Below are 18,876 nucleotides of genomic sequence, written 5' to 3' on the forward strand. Positions count from 1 at the left end.
AAACAATGCTTATTGCTGCCCTTGGTTTAGCTCACCGATTATTTGGGGGACATAAACCATATTTCCAACATGTTCTTTCAACTATAAATATCAAAGCAGTTCTCTATCTTGCTACACAGTCCTCAATGGTATTCTCTACACTGAAAGAATAGCTCAAATCAAGCATGGTTTCTATTTCTACTCTGCTGCTTATCGCAGAGGTTGCGATGGCTTATAATCCACATGGTTATAAGCCTTATAAAGAACTGTGCCCTGTCAATGTCAATTTGGCCAGACCAGCCAATGCACTGTCTGAAAGGGAACAGGAATGGCTTGAGAAGCGTCATGAGAAGACCGACAAGGCACTCCTCGAGTTCCTCAAACGCTCCAACCTGGAAGACTTTGATCCTGAAGAATTCCTCTCCTCTATAAACAGGTCCATCAACATTGGTCTTGCCTTCTCTGGAGGTGGCTACAGAGCCATGCTGAGTGGTGCAGGCCAGATAGCTGCTCTTGATGACCGAGTCCCAGGTGCTTTGGAGCACGGTTTAGGTGGTCTACTGCAAAGTTCCACCTACCTGGCTGGCTTATCAGGTGGTAACTGGCTGACTGGATCATTGGCCCTCAATAACTGGAGTTCAGTTCCCGAGTTGATTGACCAAGGTAAGTGGGACTTGACACATGATATCATCTCACCAGGAGGCTTTGATCTAGGCAAGACAGCAGCTCGTTGGAACGAGATCAATAACGATGCTTTGCAGAAGCTCAATGCTGGTTTTAACCTCACTGCTACTGACTTATGGGGAAGAGCTTTGGCATACGGGCTCTTTGGTGACAACGATCACGGAGGTGTTAAGCTCACTTTCTCCGGTATAAAGAAGTTTGATGTATTCAAGTCAGCTGATCTGCCGTTCCCAATATCTCTGGGCCTTGCCAGAGACCCACATCATAAAGACCTGGACTTACACACTCCAATTGTCGAGTTTACGCCATTTGAAATTGGTTCTTGGGATCCTGCTGTGTATGCATTTTCTGATATTGAGTACTCGGGCACTGATACAGAGAATGGTCATCCAACAACTGATATATGTGTGAAGGGTTTCGACAGTGCATCCTTTATCCTTGGTATTTCCTCTTCTCTCTTCAATCTGTTCTTGGTTGACCTGGACAACTCCGACTCAAGTGGTCCAGCTTACGATGTGGTTCATTCCTTGCTTAGAAAACTGGACCTCTCAACCTATGACGTTGCACATTACACTCCAAACCCATTCTACAAGACTGAGTACGCCAATGTTGACACTTTCACCAAGGATAAGAACCTCTACCTGGTGGATGGTGGTATAGACGGCGAAGTCATTCCTCTGGGCCCATTGGTGCAGCCAGAGCGTGATGTTGATGTCATTTTCGCCTATGATAACATGGCAGACTCTGAGGATAACTTTCCTAACGGCTATTCCTTGCTAAGAACTTACCAACGTCAGTTCGATACTCAGGGAAACGGCACAGCCTTCCCTCATGTTCCAACTGTCGACACATTCCTTCACGACAAGCTGAGTGAGAAGCCAATGTTCCTTGGTTGTAACTCGGAAGATTTGGGTGATCTCGCAGCCATTCCACCACTTGTTGTCTATGTGCCAAACATTGCCTATACTGCCTGGCCAAACACTTCAACGTATCAATTGGCTTACAGCACCAAGCAGAGAGATGCTATCATCAAGAACGGATTCGAAACCACGACGAGATTCAACCTCACGATTGATCCAGACTGGCCAAAGTGTGTGTCTTGTGCCATTATCCGTCGTGAACAAGAGCGTAACGGCATCGCACAGAGTGCTGAGTGTCAAGCCTGCTTCCAAGAGTACTGCTGGGACGGTCCACAGTACTCTGGGGATGCTGTTCCACAACACTCCTTGAACTGGACCTCTCCAAGCATCTTGAAGAGGGAGTTTGAGGAAGATAAGGATACCGTCGTTGTCCCAGAGTTGAATTCCACACTCAACGTCTCCAATGCCAGCTTGGCCACTACGTATGACAGCGGTGCTTCCAGCTGGTTTGCATCATCAGGTGTCTTTGCAGTTTTGGGTCTAGCCTTAGGAGCTGTGATCTAAAAGCCTGATCTAAAAGCCTGCTATTGACTTAGGAGAAAGATCTGTGATAAAATGAATTGTGCTCTCATCTCTGTAGCCATTGGTGTTGACAGTGAAGTAGCTCATTTGGACATCAGCACAATGGAAGTCCTTGTAGTGTGGGACATAAGTGCTCATTGCTTACTATTCAATTCCAGGTTGCAGCGTTCTGGAAAAGTAGGCCATAACCAATTGGGTCAGCTATGAAGATCAATAAGCACTCTATGAAGATCAATATGTACTCGAAATACACTTCTTCACTATACAGAGCCTTTGTAGCATATCGCAGCCACTTTTCCAAACAATAGTCTACACAGGCGTGAAGCAGTTACACTATGGCCCATGAGACCATTAGGCATCGCTTACAAAGCAGTATCACACTCCACTAAAGCTATATAAAGAGCCGAAGACAGCCTCCTACTGGAAGCCACTGCTGAACTCGGTGTGTGTAATCACACACACGACCTTTTACCGTGGCTGATGTTGATCTACAAGCGCATAACCAAGGATTCCATCTGATGTGCATTCACCGGAATTGCGCCACCGATGAGGCCATAATATTATACTACCAAGGCCTATCTTCACCAGGTTATCTTCATCAGGTTATCATATCCCGGTACTCTTCAGTTCGTGTGGCGTGGATGTGGCGTTTATAATGTGGAAACCTTGCACACGATGCTTTGTCCTTCATTCTCCTTCTTCATGTTCAAGGGAGTATCATGTGTATGTCACCATTTGATAGCTTCTTTGCACATTAGCCACAATATTAAGCACATAGCAAGGGAAAGATAGGATACAGAGACAATTGACTGGTATATAAACGATGAAGAAGTAGCCCGTATTACGCTGGCTAGAGAGAAAGCTGTAATACAGTGCGCTTCATAGTTATTCAAAGCAAAAGAATGGTTGCAGTTTCCTCTCTTCTTCTAGCTGCACAAGTTGCCTTGGCCTATAACGCTAAAGGCTATGAACCAACAAAGCTGCTCTGTCCTGAAGGTGCCACTAGTATCAGACCAGCGTCCGACATCTCCAAAGAGGAGCGTGAGTGGGTTCAAAAGCGTCATGAACTTACTGACAAGGCCCTTCGTAGCTTTCTGAGCAGAGCAGAGTTGGATTTTGATGCTGGCGAGTTCTTGGACTCGCTTGATAGATCGATCAACATCGGCCTCACATTCTCTGGTGGTGGGTTCCGTGCAATGTTGAATGGTGCAGGCCAGATAGCTGCTCTTGATGACCGAGTCCCAGGTGCTTTGGAGCACGGTTTAGGAGGCATTTTGCAAAGTTCCACCTACCTGGTTGGCTTATCAGGTGGTAACTGGCTGACTGGTTCTTTGGCCCTCAATAACTGGAGTTCAGTTCCGGAGTTGATTGACCAAGGTAAGTGGGACTTGACACATGATATCATCTCACCAGAAGGGTTTGATCTGGGTGGCTCTCTAGACCGTTGGGAAGAAATCATCATTGATGTTTCCAAAAAGGTATTTGCTGGTTACAACATCTCCATCACTGATCTCTGGGGAAGAGCACTGGCATATCAGTTCTTTGGAGAAGAGGAACACGGTGGACTTCCATTGACATACTCTGATATCAGGGAGTTTGAATCCTTTAAGAATGCAGAATTGCCGTTACCAATCTCCCTGACTGTTGGCAGAACTCCAAACACAAAGGTTATCGATTACGATCAAAGCTTCTTCGAGTTCACACCGTTCGAGCTTGGTTCGTGGGACCCAAACGTCTATGCTTTCACAGATTTGAAGTATATTGGAAGTGAAGTCTCCAATGGTATTCCAACCACTGATGTCTGTATCACTGGGTTTGACAACGCAGGCTTTGTGCTTGGGGTATCGTCATCGTTGTTCAACATGTTCTTGGTGAACTTTGACAAGTTCTTCGGCAAGTTGGAGGGTATTCCCCGTGACGTTGTCCACAAGGCATTTGAAGTGTTGGACAAATACTCTGCAGACATATCACTGTTTTCGCCAAATCCATTTTACAAGTCACAGTATGGAAACAACGAGGCAGTTCTGAACGACCATACTCTCTATCTTGCTGATGGTGGTTCAGGTTGGGAGAACATCCCATTTGCTCCATTGGTACAGCCTGAGCGTGATGTTGATGTCATCTTTGCCTTTGACGAGTCTTCAAACACTGAGGACAAGTTCCCATCAACAAATGCCCTGAATAAGACCTTTGAACGTCAGTTTGGCTCTCAAGGAAATGGCACTGCCTTCCCATACATTCCAACGGAACAGACTTATATCAAGAACAAGCTTTACGAGAAACCTCTGTTCCTTGGATGTAACTCGTCAGACTTAACAGATTTGGCTACGGTGCCACCTCTGGTTGTATACATCCCACACCAATCGTTCAGTGCATGGTCGAATACATCCACGTTCCAATTGGCTTACAGCACCAAGCAAAGAGATGCAATCATCAAGAATGCGTTTGAAGCCACGACGAGATTCAACCTCACGATTGATCCTGATTGGCCAAAGTGTGTTTCCTGTGCCATTGTTCGTCGTGAGCAGGAGCGTAATGATATTGCACAGACACCACTTTGCCAGTCGTGTTTCCAAGAGTACTGTTGGAATGGTGAACAGTATGAAGGCCCTGCTGTTCCACTAAGAACTTCTAACTGGACATCATCTGCGCTTTGAAAGAGAGTGTCTGACACCCAGGGAAGAAGATAGCGTTGTTGATGCTCCAGGATTAAACACCATCCTCAGATCATCACCAATGAGTCTTGATCACGGCTCATGGTAATGGTTCTTCTAGTTGGCTCGCATCAATCAGTTTCCTTACAGCTTTAGGCTTAGTGACAGGCCTCCTCTTGGAATAGGTTATAGATTTCAATAGACTTGTGTATTCATAAATGTGGACTTATAGTGCGGGAGTAGATAACCGTGAGCCCTCAGGTGTCGAAACAACACTCGACGCATCATCTGGCATTGGACTCTGGTCCCTAGAATCCACACTCTTAAGATCTAAATTCTTGTTATTCAGCTTGATTTGTATCTTCAAAGGCTTATGCTCCTCCACAGTGTCATCATCTGCCCTCCTTAGACCAGTCCACGTATCGTAATTCATGAAATAACCAGTAAAGCTTTGGATTTCCAGGGGCTTTTTCACCCATTTCCTCACGGGTTTTCCTGATTTGTCCAATTTCAAATCATCAGCATTCAGCACCTTTGACAGAGACGTCTTGGAAGCACTCTGTGGAATGGAAGATGGTGTACCCTCGACAGTTGACAGTTCAGGTGTCGGAGAAGGTAGTGGTTGCCTTTTCACGTTTGGATTCAGCTTCACTTTCAACTTTGGTGTTTCACCTTGGTCTTCGTTCGCCTTGTTGAAATCTGCTCCAGAGAGCTCGCCAAGGACTTCACTGGAGAGTTTGAGCGTCACAAACAACTCTTTGTTCTTCTTAACTGCCATTTAACACCGAGAGTGAAACAATTTCAACCTGTTATTCAACACTCGATAGTATGGTAAATGAACAGTTGCGAGGAAGAAGTGTTGATCCGTGTACGGTGAAAGCGTGCCCCAACCAAGTAATGAATAGGGTAACCGTACCACCGGTATGATTATTATAATAATTATCTAATAATTATAATTATTATAATCTCATAGGCAGTCCACCTTGAATTAACGAGTATGATATGACAAGCCAACTGTGGACACTTTCAAAGTAACAAAAGCAAAGTGACTCAACTCAGGTAGCAGTGGAATCAAGCTAAAAACTTCCATAGGAACCATATGGATTGATTACGGTGAGAAACCAACTCTTATTCAAAAGCAATAACAGCGGGCGTTGAGCCAGTGACAGACAAAACATGGTTCATTCACATATAGATTCAGAGAGTGAATAATTCATCATCCAAGAGACCAAGTGATCCGAAAACTTCATATAGCTTTGATGCTTTGTTAACATCAATTCTGCACGCCTTCTGAGCATCGGTCTTCTTAAAGGATACTGAGAGCATGGTCCTCCTGGCCTTTTCCGCAAAGAACCGTCTCTTTGTATCTGCGTATTGTAGTGGTGTCAACTTGAACGCTTTCATAATAAGAATCTCTCTAGAGTCAAACCCGTGTAGAAGGTCGGTGCCTCCAAAGTCTTTTGAACTCGATACGTTGACGACACACCCAGCTTTTTTAACGGCCCTTTCGATTGTTCTCTTTGGTATACCCGTGAAAGAAGGCTCGAAGTTTGGAATCGATCCAATTGGTGAATCATGAATGATTTGAACCGTGCATTCTCGCAAAAACCCAGCTTTAGAGCAGTGTTTTGAACCAGATGTCTCTGGTTCTGGCTTGACATCGAACTTGATAGGCGAGCTAGAGCTGTTTCTGGAAACTTCACACGATGCCAGTCTGGATCTTGTAGAGTAACGACGTATGGAAATGTCCTCGGAACCGCAGGATGTATCCCTTTCAGACCCAATTCTACCTCCCTGTGAAGGTTTTTCTCGAATCTGTGGGGTTGAACATCCAGTCTTTGGAGACTCTCTCTTGGTCGGCTTCTTCTGGTCCTCATATGCATTTCTCTTCTTCACTCCACGGACCTCGTAAAGGCTTAGAAATGTGTTGATGCTCCGCTTGGTGCCACGGCGGTTCCCATCGACAACCGCTGAAGACTTAATGACCATCCATCCCCCAGCGGCACGATCCTTGGTGATGGGCGGACTCTCAGAGCGCTCTGGAGACACCGGGGGTGACAGCATCGGTGTTGTTTGAACAGACATCACCAAATCATTCTTAGAGCTCGTGCTCTTATCTTCTAATCCTGTAGACATTACCATCCTAAGGACCCAATTGTAACGTGTGGTATTCCTTCCAATGTGTGGGGAGAAGTCAGTGTTCCGAACCAAACCACCGTTGAAAGAGCTCGCTCAGTGCTTCTTCAACGACAAAAGAGTCACCAGACCACCACTGTGAGTATATGAAACGTAAACAATCGATTGTGTAAAGCTGAAACAAACTGGTATCAGAAAACAAAAGCACTGTAAACATGTAAACAAAAACAGAACGCGCTGTTGCTGCAGTGACACATCAAATTGAGTTTTCTTATCGCGCAGCTCTGACACAAAAAAGGGACGATGAATTTCCTAATTGGGATTTTAACTTTTTTTTTGCTTAAGAGATTAGGACGATGATTTACAACAGGTTTAACTGTTTGGTTATAAACGGTACAGTGTGATATCGATTAGTTCATATATTTATATATATAACACAGATAAAAGTTCATAAAACGTTCAATTCAAATACCAAAGTCACCTTGAATAAGCGCGGCACGTATGTTCTTCTTCCCGTTCTTACCAGTGTGGTGCAGCTTATTTCCAACAGAAGTGGGTGGCATCGACTGCAACACGAGGTCAGATCCAGTAGGCTTGGAAGCTGACTGCTGTGGTGGGCCTTGGACAGGTGGGTAGCCATAGCCGGCAGGTGGAGGGTAGTAGCCCTGTGGTGATGGGTAGTATTGCGGATAACCCTGTGGAGGATAGCCCTGTGGAGGATAGCCTTGAGGAGGGTAACCCTGTGGAGGATAACCCTGTGGAGGATAGCCCTGTGGAGGATAGCCTTGTGGTGGTGGATAATAACCTTGTGGAGGTGGATAGTAGCCCTGCCCAGAAGGTTGAGGATATTTCAACTTTCCAACATTCGGTGGGGCAGATGAACTGCTGCCTAAGCTGTTATGACGGGGAGCTTCTCCAACTTTGGGAGGTGATTGCCACATCCCAGGGTCATTTTGAACCGGCAAAGAGGATGCACTGTTGTTGCTAGAGTGCTTTCCCTGCACTTGAGGGTGATAGCCCCCATAACCTTGTGGAACGTAGCCTTGAGGAGGATAACCTTGAGAAGGATAACCTTGTGGAGGATATTGATTCTTCGAAGGAGCTCCACGGCGACCTTGACCTTGACCTTGCCCCTGTATAGGAGGCCTGTTTGGACTTGGACTTTGGTGAGGTACATGGCTTGGAGAATGTCTACCATTTGGACGTAAAGGAGAGGAGGTCCTTGGAGTATTCTCCGAACCACTAGACCCAACACTCTGCATTGGAACATGTAAATGTTCAGTGCCTCTACTTTCAGCTCCAGTAACCATACCATAAGGTTGTCCTCGGCCTCTTGAACCTGCTGTACTAACATCACCATCTGTGGTTCTTTGGTGACGATCAGGTGAAGTTGAAGGTGCTTTCCGTTGTGGACGAGATCGAGGAGTGGACGAAGGACCACGCTGAGAATCCTCCAGAGGCTTTTGTGCTGGCACATGTTTGCCTTTCTCAAGTGATGTCTCTGGAATCCGTTTTGCATTTGAATCAGGAGTCTCATATGTTCGTGATGGAATAGGAGTGCCCGGAAGATCCCTCTGATTGTCAGTCGAGGAAGCAGTCAAGTTGGCCCTCAATTCATCTCTAGTTGAGATATTGCCGGCAGTGTCAACAAACGAGTTTCTCTTCTCACTCTGTGATAAACGTGGAACAGGTTCTAACGATAAGCTACCAGGTAAATTTTTGGTAATTGGTTTTCTCTGTGCTCCATTCGATGCCGGCGAGAACTTGTTCTGACCAACTGGGCTTCGTGGTGGTGAAGGAACAGGGATAGGAATATCTGGCAAGTTTGAATCTGGAATATAGTCTAGGTCTTTGGCCGACAAAGACTGTGGAAGGTTTGATTGACTGTTGTTGACACCACTGAAAGATGCATCTCTGGACAATTTGGTGGGACTTCCATCTGTCGAAGTATAGCCGTAACCATCAAGAATACTTTGCGGATAAATAGAGTTTCTTTTCTCGTCAATATCAACAGTATTATCATGTTTCAACTGTGCCACATTTTGATAACTTTCAGAATGGCCTTTCAAAGGCACCCGTGGACCATGTACGTCTTCATCTGAAAGAACATCGTCAACCATAGACCTAACTCTCTGTTGGGTTGGGTAGTCGGATATCTGTGCTCTTTGATTACGTTTAACGACAGGAGTAGCCTGATTGAATTCTTCTTGATTATCGTAGCTTGCCACAGGAGTAGCCTGATCAAATCGTCCATTGTCATCATAGTCAATCTCAGGAGTCTTCTGTGATCTATCAGTGGAAACAGATGGTATTCTTCCATAGAAACTTGAAGCTGCTTCAGATGGTGTGACTGACTTTGTAGGTGGACCCTCATTATTTTCTATAGGTAATGGCACAACAGTATCATAATTTGGAGCAACACGATTATTAAGCTTTGTCTCCACGTTACTCACTTGAATACCAAGCTCATCCACCATTGAGGACAAGTTCTCAATAGATCCAGTTTGCTTATAGTACTCCTCTTGAGAGTCACTTGGTTCCAACATAGACATGGCATGGTTATATGCATCTTGGATAGTCTCTTGTGGGACTGGCTCCCTCTTGTACTCATCTTGTGAGCTCCAATAACGGTACTCTTGTTGTTGCCCTTGTTCTACTTCTGGTGATTGTTTCTGCTGTCTCTGAGGGGGCGATGTGTATTGGTTCTGTGTGCGACCCTGCTGGTCATACCAGCCCTGTGGTTCATTCTGTTGTCTATCTCCATCAGAATATCCATTGTTATACTGATCTTCATCGTAGCCATCATGATCATACGCGTTGTATTGTGCGTTGTGACCTTCAGAATACTCAGTTAGACCAAATCCCTCCAATGGAATGCTCAATCTATATTGGTTTGTCTCTATCTCAGGCAATCCACCAACATCTTCCAAAGGTTTATACTCAGATATGTGTCTTGCTGCAACAGGTTTTGGCATGGTGAGCTTTTGGTGTGACTGTTGAGGGCGACTCTGCTGTTGCTGTTGGAGCTGGTGTTGATGGTGAAGTAGATTCATCTTTTTCAAAGGATTCAACACCAAATCGGATACTGTCTTTGGTTTTTCTTTTGATTTTTCTCTCTTAATCACAATCTTTGGTAAAGGTTTTGACTGTTTCTTTGATGATTTTGCCTTTTTTTGAGATGCAGTAGACGGATCATCAGGTGGTAAGTCGTCAAGCATGGATCTATAGTTAGGTTGTATAGTCTTTTTAACTTTCGACTTTTCCGGTAGAGGTGGGATCGAAAGTCTCGCTGAGATGTCCACTTCCTCCACTATGATCCATTTCTTAAACCCATCAAATACCACTTCTGTTATAAGGGATTTACCAAAGATTTTCTTCTTTGTTGCAGTTTGTTCAAACGATAAGCTCGCCATCCAAGCCCATATAAAGTAGTCATCGATTGAAACACGAGAGATCTCCACTTCTGTTTCCTTCTTTGTAGGACGTTTCGGTCTAACCTCTGACCATCCTGCTTTCAGGTGTGCACCTGATTTTCTTTCACATAATGCCTCCATTATTCTCCTAGACTCGGATGATAGCTTGTTCAAGATGTTATCGTCACTTTTACACAGGGATTTCAACAGAGCAAAATCCTCCTTCGCCTGGAACATATCTGGGTTGTTAAACGTCAACACTTTCGGGATTTTGTTTATCAATTCAACGGGGGAAGTTGACATAACGTTTGTCTTTATAGTGACAAGTGGCACACTCACAATTGTTGTGGACGATAGGGTCATATCCGGAGGTGGGGGATATGAATTACTTGCAAGTAAAGCCTGTAAAGTTCTCGGTAGTTGCAATTTTGTTCGTGAATCTTCAGGTAACATAGATCTCAAGAACGATAACAGCAGATGGAACATTGCATCGGCTGCCGGGATCCAATCACGCAGACCATCACCAAATGAATTCGACTTCTTCTTTGAAAGGCTTGAGGAAGGAGGTGGTCCGTTGAACGCCCAGATACCTGTCATTTTGGCAATCTTTCTACCGCTGAGTTGATTCTCCTTGAAGTTTGAGGCCAAACATACAATCAGATCCAAAAAGTCATACACAATCGAAGCATGTGAAGGTGAAGACAGACATTGGGGCATATACTCCAGAAATGCCCTCTTGGGGTAGTTGTCGTTCGCTTCCAGCCTCTTAAAGTTCTCATACGAGTCCCATCCAATGATCGCGTTTGTGGGCAATCTTGCCCAGAGGTATTTCAACGCCGTTATCAGCGTATAGACATCTGCATTGGACACAACCTTTTCAATGGTTCTCAGCTTGGCTGGCGTAGAACCATTGGGTATCACCTGTGCCAAAAATACTGTCAGGTTGGCTTCCGAAGCCTTCGGCCTAAACGCCAGCAGTAGCAACGGCGTCTTTGAGCCTCTAACCTTCAACTCCTGCGTGATGCAGTGTATTAGTTCGCGTACATCGTTCCTCGTAAATTCATGGACAAACTCTTCGTCATCGTCGTCGCTGTCATCGTCTTCAACACCGCTGTTGCCGTTCACTCCGTTGTTGTTGTTTTTCACAGTGCTATTGTTAGCGCCCGCACCGACAGATGGGGACGCTGATGGGACCGTTTCAGGCAGCGGCAAGGGTTTATTCGTCAAAGCGGCCTTGCTCTTCTTCTTTGGCGATGAACTTAGAGCCGAGCCCTTCTGCCTGAACTCCTGGGAATGAGAAGCGCCCTGACTCATCGTGATCCGGATGAGCTCCCGCTGTTGGTCTGTGCTAGTCTGTTGTGTCACTTTGGTATGTGTTCTTGATCCAAGTTTAGATTTTTTTGCTTGCCGCCGTTACTGTTGCTGTTGCTGTTGCTGTTGATGTTGAAGCGCCAGGTCCCTTTCCGTGGTGATGATTCCAGAGTGCAACGGGTATTAAAGGGGTGTTGGCTAAAAGTAAACAAAGCGAAAAAGATCAACACTTTTTTGTGTGTATTCGAAGGCTATGCAAATAGATCAAAAGCTTTAGAAAAAGAGATCAACTTTTCCGTCGTGGTGGAAAACAAAACGACGCGAAAAGCATCATTTCGTGTATTTTTTTTCGGGCTGGGTTTTATTTTTCCCGTGCTCACACTTCTCACTGATTGTCCGGTTCCATTCACTTGTCAATTGGCTTAGACGGGTTGAGACAGAGCACGAAGAGGAGTGATGATTCCAGTAATTAGAGCCAGGGCGCTATGCCTACGTCCCTTCCTCGCGAGAGGTGCGGTGTGCACCTCGATCCACCTGCAAAAGGCCTCAAAGGAGCCAGTGGAAAGATACAAGGAGCAGCTGCAAAGAAAGGCCCATGAGATGGGGGCCAGCAGCATCGAGGAGCTGAAAGAGAAGATGAAGGATGTCATCAGCGAGAAGCGGAAGGAGTTTGACCGTGTGGACCCGCTGAAAGAGCTGGAGGAGTTTGAGCGTAAGGCTGCGATGGAAGCACAGGAGAAGGTTGGCAGAGAGGGTAAGATCAGAGACCCACGGGCGCCAGGGATCCCTGAGAAGCCTTACAAGACCATGGACTCCTTCATCGACGTCACCAAGATCAAGGAGCTGACGCCGCAGGAGATCGAGGTGATCTGGAAGGCACGCTTCTACAACAAGGACGACACGCTGATCTCTGTTGTTCCAGCAGAGGCGTTCCAGAAGATGATAAAGAACGCCCGTGAGAACCCGACCTTTGTGCTGCCGTTGCCACGTAACGACGATGGCATCGAGATGCACTACGTCCAATGGGCATTTGTTGGCCCAGACACCGTCCACTGTATGTTCACCACGCTGCTGGAGTTCAAGACACACGGCGAGTTCGCAAGACCTCACACAACGGTGTCCTTCCACACGGAGCTGGAGGATGCGAAGGGGATTGTGCTGATGAACGGAACCGTGGAGAAGGAGTCTGCGATGAAGTTGCCGGAGGCTCAACTGCTACTGCTGAACGTGCAGAGATTCTACGGGGCAATGGCCGACACCGCAGTGTCACAGCGTCGTCTACAGCTCCTGAGAGACTTCACGTCCGGTTCGCCTAACTTCAACGTTGACAAGTTAGTCGAGGAGGCACAGTCCTTGGAGAACTGAGCCATTACTTAGTCCACACTTGTATATACACCGTTGTGATGTGGGAACAGATGTATGATGTTGTAGTCTGTAGGCCTTTCTCCGGCAACAGGCCCGGTAACCGGTGAAAAATTTCAGCGCATCAGCGCTTCTCCTTCTTCGTCCTCGAGGCACACACACGCACAGGTCAACGGGACACAAGTCAACGGGACATAGGTCGAATGCCCTTCAAAGTTGCCTACCTGGGCCCTGAGGGAACGTATACACACCAGGTGAGTCAGTCGAGGCATTTCGCCATCAACACACTAACATGAAAACAAGGCTGCTATTCAGCAGTTTGGGAATGGAGACGCAGAGTTGGTTCCACAGCCAACTATCAAGAGTAAGTAGTATCGCCTCGGCAAGACGAACTCAGACTGACATAGACATAGGCTGCTTCTCGCTGCTGGAGGATGAAGAGGTGGACTTCTCTGTTGTGCCGTTCGAGAACTCCACCAATGGCCAGGTTGCCCTCGCCTACGACTTGATCTGTGAGTGGATGGTAAGGAACCCAAACAGTGGGCTGAGAGTTGTATACGAGCAATTCGTCGCTATACACCACTGCGTATTGACTCATTCCACTGATATGTCCAAGGTTAAGAAGATCTACACCCATCCACAGGCCTGGGGCCAAGTCACTAACTGGCTGTTCAATCATCCACACATCGAGAAGATCGATACAAGTTCCACGTCAAAGGCTGCCGAGATTGCGGCCGAGATGGGAGACGGACACGCTGCGATCTCCAGTGAATACGCTTCAAAGGTCCACAACGTTCCAATCTTGCATAGAAACGTTGAAAATGTCAAGGACAACACCACTAGGTTTCTAGTCCTGAGCAAGCATCACCAAGTGGAACTGCCTCAGAAGTACATCACGCTATTGGCGTTTACAGTGGAACACGAGGACCCAGGTGCACTGGTGAAAGCGTTGCAAGTGCTCACTGACAAGAAGATCAACCTGACCTCAATCACCTCGAGACCGTCCATTGAAACACCGTGGCACTACATCTTTTTCATAGAGTTCTGGATAGATCAAGAGAAGGACAAATTTGAGCAAGTCGTCGAAGACTTCTCCAAGCAGTGTCTCAGCTCTGTAATCCTTGGAAGATTTGCCCGTTCCGAACGTTACTACGGTGGCAACTGAGCCAAAAAAAACAACCAGAACTCATTATAATCTGAATAAAATAACATCAACAACCATAACCATCAACCATAGTGCGTAGCGCCTACTTACCGTACTTCTGGAACTGCCATTCTCTGTTATCCAAGGGACAAACGTTACGCGTCTTCAACCATCTCGAGATACAGTGCATATGGAAGGCATGGTTACACGACCCCCATGCTGCAATACACTCGTTTGACGAGTTACTCATCGAGTTCGGCTGGCATTCGATACAAGGCTCCATCAGATGGTTTCTGCAAATCGCACAGGTCTCAACAACGATATCCCACGACCAGAACGCCACGGCGGTCCACTTTCTAACCTCAAATTTCTTCTTAACCTTCTGCTCTTGTGCTGTACAGTGGCAATGGTGTCAGTATTATACAACCATCAATATAAATGAAGGACAGATCAATAGCGGCCCCTCTCTCCAAAACAAGTGCAAGACGAGTACTTACGTGCTGGTGATTCGACATCAACGTCCATGGCATCGACGTCCTGTACCGACTCTACGTCTTCAACCGCGCTCATTGTTACTCTTTCCGCCGTCAGCTTCCTGACTGTGTGTGTTTGGCTGTGTGTTTGGCAGTGTGTGTTTGAGCTCCTCTGTGTAAATTTCACCGCGCGGCAAAAAAGCACTGGTGGAGTTATAGTTACCCGGGTGGTGGAGGGAGGGAGTTTGTTAGCAGTTGCCATTTTATACTGTCTACAGTGGCTGATGAGGCCAATTAAAGTGTATTTGAGTATGGATTGTGCTACATGGTGAGGGTCAACAGGGGGCATAACGTCCTTTTTCTGTGTATGAGCTATACTACAGGGTCAACGTCCATCTCAGAGCGAACCTCCTGTGGAGGTTGTAGCTCATCGTCTTCATGCTTCACCTCTGCTTTGCCGTCGACGTAGATCTCGACGAGCGATTTGATCTTGTCCTCAACCTCGGAGCAGACCCTTTTGATCTCCAGGATCTCATTCTTCTTTGTCTCCACCTGGTTCTCCATCAGTAGTATCAGCGATTCACGGGACTGATGTGGCCTGTATTCGTTCAAGAGATGGTGTATATTGATCAGAATCGTCCTTATGTGCTCGACCTTCAGTGAGAACTCCTTGGGATCCACGCTCATAACACCAACAACCTCCAGGAAGTTGAGCAGCAATGATTTGATGAGCTTCTTCAACGCGAGGATCTTGGCCTGGGAATCGTCCCCGTCGGGCACATCAGACGGCTTATAGAGCTGTGGGATCCCCATATCTTCGAGCTGTGGAATCTTATCGTTGAATTGCCATACATTACCAAAAGATCTGTACGTCTCCCCTTCAGGTTGTCTTGGTGGTGTTAGAAACTCGAGGTATTTTGCATCTTCCGGTATCTCTCCGTTGCTAGCTTCAAGCTCTTTGGCCCTGTTGACGTTTTCTGAGGTGAAGTACTTGTAGTACGCAGGTGGGGGTGGATACAGCGACGATATAAGGCTCTCCTCCGCCATTGTGATGAGTTGTACTGTCAAACTGCCGTGAATCTGTTGGAGAACACTGCCATTGATAAACAACATCGTGAACCTCGGTCGGAATTTTCTAGGTGGAAGTTGAGAATTCCGGCATCTCTCAAGATCCGAGGGCAGCGCAGGAGAAAATGTCGGAAATGACCCAATTGGGAACATATGAGCCTCCGCAGTGCAGCTCCGACCCACATATAAGTGCGTGATGTAACATGATTTGCTTCTTGTTCTTTTGATACTTTGGCTGTTTTCACCATCATACAAACATTTGAGATAGAGAACAGAGAGCAGATCGAGAATCAACAATGGCTAACCCATCTCCTGGTATTCCTTACTTTGTTCCGGCAGCTTTGCACCCCACGGGAACGGTAATCTCCACTTTGGACGGTACTGAAGCTCCCCCATTGTTCACACCCTTGAAGATAAAAGGAATGACTGTGCCTAACAGGATCGCAATGTCTCCAATGGTTATGTACGCGACTGATAAGGAAGGCCCCAATAAGGCAACACCAAATTTGTACCATTTGATCCATTACGGCTCAGTTGTGGAACGTGGTTGTTCTCTGATAGTCGCTGAGGCAGTGGCTGTCACGGAAGATGGACGGTGTTCACCAGAGGAGTTGGCACTGGAAACAGATTCCCAGGCCCTGGGATGGAAACCAGTGGTTGATTTCGTCCATAGTCAAGGAGGGAAGATAGGTGTTCAGTTAAGCCATGGTGGTAGGAAATCATCGACATGGGCATTGCACACGTCTAAGGCATTGACAGCAATAGGGAAAGAAGCTGGTGGGTGGGCAGATCAACCTGAAAAGATCATCTCAGCAAGTGCTATATCATACAGCGAACAAGATGGGTACCCGGTACCAAGAGAAATGACGAAAGAAGATATCAAAGACGTTGTCAAAAAGTACAAGGAAGCAAGAGATAGGGCCATCGAAATTGCAGGCTTTGACTTTGTAGAGATTCAGGCTGCACACGGTTATCTTGTCAACTGCTTCTTAAGTGCTGCTTCGAATAAGAGAACAGATGAGTACGGTGGCCCCTTACAAAACAGAATGAGATTCCTATTGGAGATTTGTGATGCAGTTAAAGACAATGAACACCCACTGTTTGTGAGAATCTCCGCAGAGGAATGGAGTAACAATCCAGATGCATGGCATATGAATGACACGCTATCGCTTGTAGAGGCATTGGACAAGCACGGGGTTGACCTCGTTGACGTTTCAAGCGGTGGAATTGACAGCAATCAGATAAAGATTGCCCATCCTCCTGGATATCACGTTCCACTTGCAAGAGCTGTGAAGCATTACGTCAAGGAAAAGAGCTTAAAGATCTTGGTATCGACCGTTGGTAGAATCAACAGTGCATGGCTGGCCAACGACATTATAACTAATGAGGATGCAGATGTCGTCTTCATAGGCTCCCCATTTTTGAAGAAACCTTCATTGGTCTGGGAGTGGGCAGAAGAGTTGAACGTCAAGGTTGCAGTTTCGAGACCAATAGGTTGGCCATTAGGAATAGTCTAATAGGTTATACGTACAATTTTACAATATATATACGGTGTTTTATGCAAAATGGTTTCCTTTCTTTTGTTCTGTTGATTCTTTCTATAAATAAAGACAGATAACAGTTCAATAAAGAGTGTAATAAAAAAAGAAATAATATAATCTTAAAGAGGTTGCCCGTGTTTCCTGAAAAAAAGACGTCAGGCGCTGTACAAGTTTCATCTTAGATCAGAAGCACCACTGATTGATCTTCTAAACTGCTCCAAGGAACCCGAGGATCTCGTTGAAGAGGAAGAGGATCTTCTTCTTTGCTTTCTTGCCTGGTTCGGATCAACATAATATTTACCATGTCTTCTTGCAATCAATCCCAAGATATCAGTTAACGACACCACACCTATCAATTTTCCTGCTCTTCCTTCATTTTCTGGGTTGAGTGGATTACTCTCAACGTTGACCGAGGATGCAGATGATGTTGATTGGTTAGACGAGGCCGATGATGGTGCATAAGGTCTAACGACCCAGAGTCTATGGGATTTTGTTGCAACCAACTTGGCAATTGTTCTACCGATGGAGGAAGTTGGATAAACGTGGAAGATTGGGAAGGAATCCTTACCGTCTTCAATACCTCTATGGTTCAAGATAAGACTCACAAAGTGTAGACAACTCTTGTGGAGTAATGGCGATTGGGAAGACTTTGTGACAAATTTAACGTCGGTAACCGAGATATTACCTAACAAGTTCAAATGATGGTCAACAACTGCAACGGATGATATTCTTTCAACGTTCATCTTGACAAGAGCATTCATTAGCGGTTCATCTCCAAACACTGACATAACTTTTGAGTTACCGATATTCACCTCCGATAGCGTTGATTGGAAGATTGGTTCCAAAGATGGGAATCTTCTGGCGTTATCCCAAAAGTACTTGATCAATCTTCTCTGTGAGAGAATACCTGTGATTCTAGTTGCCTGTTCGTTAATGATTGCAATTCTGTGAACTCCGGACCCCAAGATTTCCACCACTGTGGAAAGCGAATCAGTTTCTGGTAGTTTGTAGAATGGATTCTTTGGAGCCAATTGCACGACAAATTTCACTGGCACTTGATCACCTTTCTTAGCCTTCTGTATGAGATCCGCAACTTCATCTAGGTTCTTGTAGGACGAGTTCTGCGCAAATGCCTGTTCGCTGATTTGCAACTTGCCTAAAACCAACAAGAGGTAAGCGTTCAAATCCGTATAGTCAAAAGTTAAACAGTTCATATCGTTATCAAACTCCTCAACAGGTAGCGAAGTCAAGTTGTTATCCTCTAACACGTTGAACGCTTGCTCCACGCTGATGTTGGACTTGATGAAAATCAACTTTGCTGATTCGATCAGCTCACTGAGCTTGACATCCTGCCAGTCCCTAACACCGGCAGATGACTGTGAAGACTGGGAAGGGTTTCTACTCAGCAGCTCAGATTTAGGAATCTCCTCGCTGGCACGGCGCTCAGCGGTATACGCCTCTAGCGGTGGTGGCGTAGATAGCATTTCCACAATGGAGGCCTGTCTTGAGCCGCTGCCCGGTTGTGGAGTCGAAGGACCAGCCTGTCTGAACCCTGGGAACTTTGAAGGAGTAGTCATTTTCTAGTTGAGCAAGAGGGAGAGAGAAGGAGATGACGAGAATCGAAACACACCAAAACTGATACAAAGAAACCCGCTTATTTGTTCAACCG

The 18,876-nt window shown here is 46.0% G+C and overlaps 10 protein-coding genes across 10 annotated transcripts; 4 read left to right on the plus strand and 6 right to left on the minus strand.

Moving 5' to 3' along the window:
- Nucleotides 1-164: 164 nt before the first annotated feature.
- Nucleotides 165-4,762, plus strand: CYBJADRAFT_129009 (phospholipase B; the record flags this gene model as incomplete). Its single annotated transcript, XM_020212812.1, has 2 exons — nt 165-708; nt 3,546-4,762. 2 exons carry the CDS (start codon nt 165-167, stop codon nt 4,760-4,762), a joined length of 1,761 nt encoding a protein of 586 aa, XP_020069880.1.
- A 112-nt stretch (nt 4,763-4,874) lies between these two features.
- On the minus strand, nt 4,875-5,747 carry CYBJADRAFT_102426 (uncharacterized protein). Its single transcript, XM_020212033.1, has one exon. It carries the CDS (start codon nt 5,535-5,537, stop codon nt 4,986-4,988), a length of 552 nt encoding a protein of 183 aa, XP_020069881.1. The 5' UTR covers nt 5,538-5,747; the 3' UTR covers nt 4,875-4,985.
- On the minus strand, nt 5,748-7,071 carry CYBJADRAFT_102427 (SWIRM domain-containing protein). The gene has a single exon (XM_020212034.1). It carries the CDS (start codon nt 6,899-6,901, stop codon nt 5,957-5,959), a length of 945 nt encoding a protein of 314 aa, XP_020069882.1. The 5' UTR covers nt 6,902-7,071; the 3' UTR covers nt 5,748-5,956.
- Nucleotides 7,072-7,289: 218 nt separating this feature from the next.
- CYBJADRAFT_102485 (DUF1708 domain-containing protein) lies at nt 7,290-11,849 on the minus strand. The gene has a single exon (XM_020212036.1). The coding sequence runs from the start codon at nt 11,620-11,622 to the stop codon at nt 7,360-7,362; it is 4,263 nt and encodes a 1,420-aa protein (XP_020069883.1). The 5' UTR covers nt 11,623-11,849; the 3' UTR covers nt 7,290-7,359.
- A 226-nt stretch (nt 11,850-12,075) lies between these two features.
- On the plus strand, nt 12,076-12,984 carry ATP11 (Atp11p; the record flags this gene model as incomplete). The annotated part of the gene is made up of 2 exons (XM_020216898.1): nt 12,076-12,135; nt 12,163-12,984. 2 exons carry the CDS (start codon nt 12,076-12,078, stop codon nt 12,982-12,984), a joined length of 882 nt encoding a protein of 293 aa, XP_020069884.1.
- A 200-nt stretch (nt 12,985-13,184) lies between these two features.
- Nucleotides 13,185-14,146, plus strand: PHA2 (prephenate dehydratase PHA2; the record flags this gene model as incomplete). Its single annotated transcript, XM_020216509.1, has 3 exons — nt 13,185-13,235; nt 13,285-13,345; nt 13,395-14,146. 3 exons carry the CDS (start codon nt 13,185-13,187, stop codon nt 14,144-14,146), a joined length of 864 nt encoding a protein of 287 aa, XP_020069885.1.
- An 82-nt stretch (nt 14,147-14,228) lies between these two features.
- On the minus strand, nt 14,229-14,650 carry HRT1 (SCF ubiquitin ligase complex subunit HRT1; the record flags this gene model as incomplete). Its single annotated transcript, XM_020216895.1, has 2 exons — nt 14,229-14,518; nt 14,602-14,650. The coding sequence occupies 2 exons, from the start codon at nt 14,648-14,650 to the stop codon at nt 14,229-14,231; spliced, it is 339 nt and encodes a 112-aa protein (XP_020069886.1).
- Nucleotides 14,651-14,970: 320 nt separating this feature from the next.
- On the minus strand, nt 14,971-15,645 carry MED7 (mediator complex subunit MED7; the record flags this gene model as incomplete). Its single annotated transcript, XM_020213745.1, has 1 exon — nt 14,971-15,645. One exon carries the CDS (start codon nt 15,643-15,645, stop codon nt 14,971-14,973), a length of 675 nt encoding a protein of 224 aa, XP_020069887.1.
- A 317-nt stretch (nt 15,646-15,962) lies between these two features.
- On the plus strand, nt 15,963-17,183 carry CYBJADRAFT_128925 (FMN-linked oxidoreductase; the record flags this gene model as incomplete). Its single annotated transcript, XM_020212804.1, has 1 exon — nt 15,963-17,183. One exon carries the CDS (start codon nt 15,963-15,965, stop codon nt 17,181-17,183), a length of 1,221 nt encoding a protein of 406 aa, XP_020069888.1.
- A 197-nt stretch (nt 17,184-17,380) lies between these two features.
- On the minus strand, nt 17,381-18,691 carry CYBJADRAFT_128910 (uncharacterized protein; the record flags this gene model as incomplete). Its single annotated transcript, XM_020212800.1, has 1 exon — nt 17,381-18,691. The coding sequence occupies one exon, from the start codon at nt 18,689-18,691 to the stop codon at nt 17,381-17,383; it is 1,311 nt and encodes a 436-aa protein (XP_020069889.1).
- Nucleotides 18,692-18,876: the final 185 nt, after the last annotated feature.

This window comes from Cyberlindnera jadinii, assembly GCF_001661405.1.
Source record: "Cyberlindnera jadinii NRRL Y-1542 unplaced genomic scaffold CYBJAscaffold_9, whole genome shotgun sequence".
Lineage (NCBI taxonomy): Eukaryota > Fungi > Ascomycota > Saccharomycetes > Phaffomycetales > Wickerhamomycetaceae > Williopsis > Williopsis jadinii.